The sequence below is a fragment of the Thermobia domestica genome, chromosome 5, assembly GCF_964235325.1.
Source record: "Thermobia domestica chromosome 5, izTheDome1.hap1.1, whole genome shotgun sequence".
Classification (NCBI taxonomy): Eukaryota; Metazoa; Arthropoda; class Insecta; order Zygentoma; family Lepismatidae; genus Thermobia; species Thermobia domestica.
The window spans coordinates 160,167,812-160,173,811 of record NC_137458.1 but is presented as its reverse complement, the minus strand read 5'-3'; the positions used below and the strand labels follow the sequence as shown (position 1 = coordinate 160,173,811).

Sequence of the window (6,000 nt, the reverse complement as noted above, 5' to 3'; positions counted from 1 at the left end):
AATTAAAAATAAGACATTGACAGAAATAACACTTAGGCTTAATATTCTTCGAAATATGATCCTTTTACATCCACACACTGCTGCCAGCGGGATTTCCAGTTTTCATACGCTTCCTGGAAGGCGGAAACTGGAATGCTGTTCAGCTGCCTCGTCACGGCCTGTTGTAATGCTTACACCGAGCCGTGATGATGCCCTTTCAGGGTGTTTTGAGGCGGGGGAAGAGGAAAAAGTCTGGTGGGGCAAGGTCGGGACTGTAGGGTTCCTGAGGCAAGGTTGCAATGTTACGTTGGGCCAGATACGCCACCAATCAGAAGGCTGTGTGGCTCGGTGCATTCTCATGATGCAGTCGCCAGGAGTTGGCGATGGCTGGGTGGACGCGGACGATGCGTTTCCTCAGCCGTTCCAGGACCTGGAGATAAAAAGCTGCATTGACAGTCTGTCCGTGTGGAACAATTCCCTGTGGATCCTCCTTGTGAATCGAAAAAGCAAATATGCATGCTTTTCACTTTTGATTTCGTCATTCGCGCCTTTTTGGAGCGTGGGGAATTTCGGGTGTGCCATTCCGCGCTTTGACGTTTGGTCGCAGGGTCATACTCAAACGTCCATGTCTCGTCCCCAGTCACCACATTGTCTAACAAGTTTGGATTTTCACTCACTTCTTCGAGAAGGTCCTGGCAGATCCGTTTGCGAAGTCCTTTTGCTCGCCTGTCAGCACTCGCGGCACCAACTTTGCACAAATTTTCTTCATTTGCAATTGTTCGTGAACTTGGGTTTTAGCAATGCCAAGTTCATCGGCAATCATGCGAACAGTTAATCTTCGGTCACTGTCCAGCAAATTCTTTACTCTTGCAACATTTTCCTCCGTTTTGGAGCTCGAAGGTCGTCCTGACCGTGCAGCATCTTCAACTTCTTCTCTCCCCTCCCTAAACAACTTGTGCCACTCAAACACACTCGATCTTCTAATGGCGTTATCACTGTACGCCGTCTTGATCATTTCATGAGTCTCTTTCCCAGTTTTACCGAGCTTCACGCAAAATTTGATGCCGTAACGCTTTTCCAAAAGATTGGCCATGACGCAGCGTGACGAGGGTCACTCGCAGAGGTTACGATGACGAGCGATCTTTACCCTGCTATGGCTGGCAGCCGACTGGCGCTGCTTTCTGTCTTTCCTTAGACCCACCTCAACCAACAACAGGTGGAGTAACCGCCGTCACTTTGTAAAAAGGAAAGAAAAAAATCAGTCCTACTACTTTAAGGACTGACCCTGTATTTTTTATTGTTCTTAACAGTTTGTACAAAAATAAAAATATGCCTATCAGAACAAAATTCAAAATCATATTTAAAAATATTTTCTGGTATTAGATTCTAATTATATTTATCTCTTCCACTTATCTTCGCGACCTCCATGAAACCCTCTCGCCACCCCTACGTTGAGTAACCCTGCCCTAATGTTTCATATACGTATTATGCTATATAGAGTCTACTGACATGCCGAATTTGGTCTATGCCATATTAAATATCCTTTCACTAACAAGGAAACTTTTTCTGGTGTCAGACGAAATGTGGAACGAGACTGCGGTTAATCGATTTGTGTTAGTGAACTCGAAAATCCATAGGCGGGAACACCCCTCGATCGCAACCGTTCCGTACTTATGGGGGAGGGGGAGTAGGGGCACTGGCAACACAACACGTTGTGACTAATGAGACCAAATATGAAGCGAGTTCGATGAAAATATACGTAGAAGCACAACATATACTACAATGTGACATTATATTCGACAATACTTTGACAAGTGAGGGCAGAGGCGTAGCACATAACGACAGAGGAAAAGGTGGGTAAGCGCAAGTAAACATGGTCATATAATTGAGGAAAACGGAGAAGCAAGACATCAGGGGAATGGTACAGTAATAATATATGGTCAAATAATCAATCACAAACTAGAGACAGCCTGTAGACGACACCGTGAAGTAGAAATGGGAGAGAGAGAGCTATGGAGGGAATTGTTCGTAGGGACCTCCTCCCCTCGTAACGTCCGATGTGTATAGACTGTTGCATACATGTAGGCATTCATTTTCATATGTTTATTATTGACATAAAAGTATGGTAACATACGCCCCTGTATGAATGCACTACAAAGTCCAATACATCACTATACACTGAAAGATCAGTTCAGGAAGGTGGGGGGGCCGTTGCCCCCTTGCCTTTCCACTTTCCACCAATGTACTTAATCATGTCCATGATATATTACTATGCTATTCCCCTCAGTCTGGCTCGTAGGTGTTCATACCTTCTGTGAAACTTTTCCCCTACGCTACGCTACACTTCACGCTACCCGTCCTCCTGCTCTGTCATTACGTGCTACGCCTCTGCCCTCACCTGTCAGAATATTGACGAATGTAATGTCTCATTGTAGTATATGTTTAACTGCGCTTCTCTATGTATATTTTCACCGAGCTCGGGCCATATTTCGTCTCATTATCCAAAACTTGTTGTGCTGGCAGTGCCTGGAACAGTTGCGATCGAGGGTTTTTTCCACCTATGGATTTTCGTGTTCACTAACACAAATCGATTGACCATAGTCTCGTTCCACATTTCGTGTAACACCAGAAAAAGTTTCCTTGTAAGTCGAACCCCCATTTTGATGATCAATAATTCAGGAACCGAAGGCCTGCTCACCATATTATTCCACATGGGTACTAAGCTCGTGAAGTTCTATCAGTATTTCCAATTTTAGTCAAGATTGGACAAGTTTCACTGATCCCGTAGGATTATCCTTGTGATTATTTTTTTAAGAAAAAAAAAGCTCAAGTGAAGTATGAAAATGGAGATTTTGCAAAAATAGGACCCAATTTACACGGGTGGCCAAGGGTTAACAGCTTTTACTGCACCGTATTATAATTTCATAACCTAATTTAAATTCTTAATTCTCAGTGGAAGTTTTATGCCACTAATTTTTCTTCGTGTTTAAACTCTTTTAACATTTTTGATTATTAAGGTCAAAGAATAGGCGACACAAAATATACATATTCTATTATAATGTATTATCAGCCTTCCTGCAAACAGTTGATTACACATCAACATTTTTATACAATAAATTGTATGGACAAATTTCATTTACATATTTTTTCTGATACTCAACTTTTAAAATTAATAACAGAATATATATATATATATATAACCATTTAAACATTGGTTATACACTTAAGCATGGAAGGTATAACTCTTGGATTTTTTAAACTTTTTTTTTCACAAAAACAACTTTAGATTATTTTAATCTGATTAATTTGTTTCATACATTTGTATACGCATATACACACATTCACACATACACAGAACTTACACACACATACATACAAAACATACAAAACGAGAAACACATACATACAGCAATTCCAGAAGGGAAAAGTATTCAGAAGGGGTGAAAGAGTCTTAAAAGTTAAAGTTATGGCTCGAAGTTTAAGATGTATTCCTTTAACGCGTTAGGAAGAGGAAGTTTATTAACATGCATTGCAGGATTTTTATCCAGGGCATTATAGATAGCTACCCTACATATCTGTTTTAGAGTTCTTGGTTTAATTGAGAGTTCCCGTATTAGGTTACACAGCACACTGCGCACAGGCACCAAACCAGTCTGCGTGTACAAAAGTTTCAGGCATGAATAAAGTTCCCTGTGATTCATACAGAAGTAGTACAGCCAGATAATTCGAGCGAAGCGTTGTTGCGGATCCAATAACAGTTCTTCTTTACGACAAATCAGCAACACGTAATAATACAAAACATAGTTATTGGTTTTCTTTAGAAATACAGATGCCTGAGAATGGCATATGGATTCTGTAATAGAGATACTAATATTTGGATTCGCTCCACTCTGAATAAGCGTTAAAGTTAGGTCATACACGTAGTTGAGGTCAGAAGGATTGCGAGCATTCTGAACCATATCAGTTAACGACTGCAAAATATGCTGAGTACGCTGGCTAAAACGGGCATTGGGATTTAACTTATTCTGAAGTAGAAGCACAAGCAGCTGACGGATAAACTCAAAATTTTGGGCTTTTTCCTCTTCCCTATTCAGTGCAATAGTTTCTCCAGCAGTAAAGACTAACACGTGAAGTGGGGTTAAATTGCTTCGAGATACACAGTTAGTGTTAGCACCATGTTTGCATAAAATACGCACACAGTTCAAATAACAAACTTTCATCGTATGAGTAAAATGATGCAACGGGTCTTTGTTGATCAATGGTACAAGGCATACCATCAAGGGAACTGAACCGTCACGACCGACTACGTTTGGGTCTCCGCCTTCTTGCAACAACATATTTAAGAGTTCATAACGAAATTCCCAGTCTCTTACATGGCGCAAAACACAAGCTAAAGCACTATTACCCTGTTGGTTAATACTTGGACGAGCTCCATTCTGAAGGAGAAAGCGTACCAAATGCAGCATGTCCCACTTATTCCATGGTTGGTTGTCGTGATCGTAGCCATAACGAGCCTCTTCCAGTGCATACCTCACTATTAACCCATGGAGAGGTGTATTCATTAGAGAATCCGGCTCATTAATCAGTTCGGTCAGACCATGGTTGAGAAGGAGCTTTGTGGTTTGAAGCGTATCCTCGGCGTTCTTCTTCCCCATCAGAAAAACAATATGTAACACTGTCATTTGCTGAGTGGTCGTTCGAACCGTCGTCTCAGCGCCGTACTGAATTAACAACTCAAGAAATTTAATGTCGTGCAGCGCCGCTTGGTGAATTGGATAATATTCGTCATAACACTGGTTAATCTCATCCGATCTCTCCGATGCGAGATATTTCACACAATTCCATGCTCCACGCTCGCATGCAATATGCAACAATGGCCTCTTCTGTTGCCATGGTAACCAATGGTCCTCTCCCTGCTGAGTCAGAAGTTCTAGAATTTCAACCTGTAATTAAAGAATTTCAATTAACATATTGAGTACAAACCTTTTTCTTTGTTTTTATCTTATAACGCGGAAAATACTAGTATTTATTACCTTAATATAAAAATACTATATTTTTAATATTTTAATTTACAACGTTCACATAAATACAAATCTAAGTAACAAAGATATACTAATAATAAACAGTCCACGACTCAATCCTTCCTTCTGTATTTCACGCTAATCGATGTTGCCAGCTGGGATGCGTATTAGCATTTGTTTACTCAACTTTTTAATTTGCTTTAAAAGGTAAATCTTTGATTTTAAAAGTATTCTTGTAACTTTATTCGGGTGTTAAACTTCACAGGCAATAAGCCGATTTGAAACTGTTACTAATTTTGAACCTAATATTCTCATTTTCGGTCTCATTTTTCGATTAAGAAATCTTTCAAGTTATAAATTATGAAATAGAACTTTATATCATAAAAAAATGAAGATGCGCAAGATCATTTTCAGTAAATGACTACCTCTTGGAGAATATAATGTGTTGATAGTAATTCATGTTCATTTCTTACATTAAGCTACCGCAGATTTTAACTCATGATGATCTAATGCTTAGCAGATAGCTTTTTTAATTAAGTGATGACCTCTTACTGTCAGCAATCGGGCACTACTTTCAAGACTACAATTTTCTATTTATTTCAAATAGCTCTTTTAAAACATTCAAACTATAGAATTCTAAACTCGAATGTGAATGTGAATCTCACGGATATAGTAGTTTTATTTTGTTAATTTCGTTGCATCAATCAAGTCCGAACCTTAATAACTGAAATGTTATGTACGATTGATTTGCAAGGTTTAAAACTCAGACACTGATCTGTTTCATAAAATAAGTTAAACCAGACCATTCAACAAAATTCAACTTTACTTGCATAAATAGCGTTTAAAACATCAACATAGAAAAGCATTTTTTCCAACATTGAATTCAATTCAGTTCATTACTAAAGTACGAAAGGTTGCTTGTTTGGTTTAGGACTAATGATGAGTACAATTTAAATTCACGCGATTTGGTGTAATTTACTTATCACTGTGGGCTTTCTAA

General features: G+C 39.3%; 1 protein-coding gene across 1 annotated transcript in view; it reads right to left on the bottom strand.

The window, feature by feature from the left end:
* Positions 1 to 3,021: 3,021 nt before the first annotated feature.
* LOC145686209 (uncharacterized) overlaps positions 3,022 to 6,000 on the bottom strand; it is a 64,530-nt gene continuing 61,551 nt past the window's right edge. Inside the window, exon 6 of the mRNA XM_081759263.1 lies at positions 3,022 to 4,922. Coding sequence (XP_081615389.1) covers positions 3,444 to 4,922 — 1,479 coding nt within the window. The 3' untranslated portion in view covers positions 3,022 to 3,443. The remainder of the gene's footprint in view (positions 4,923 to 6,000) is intronic.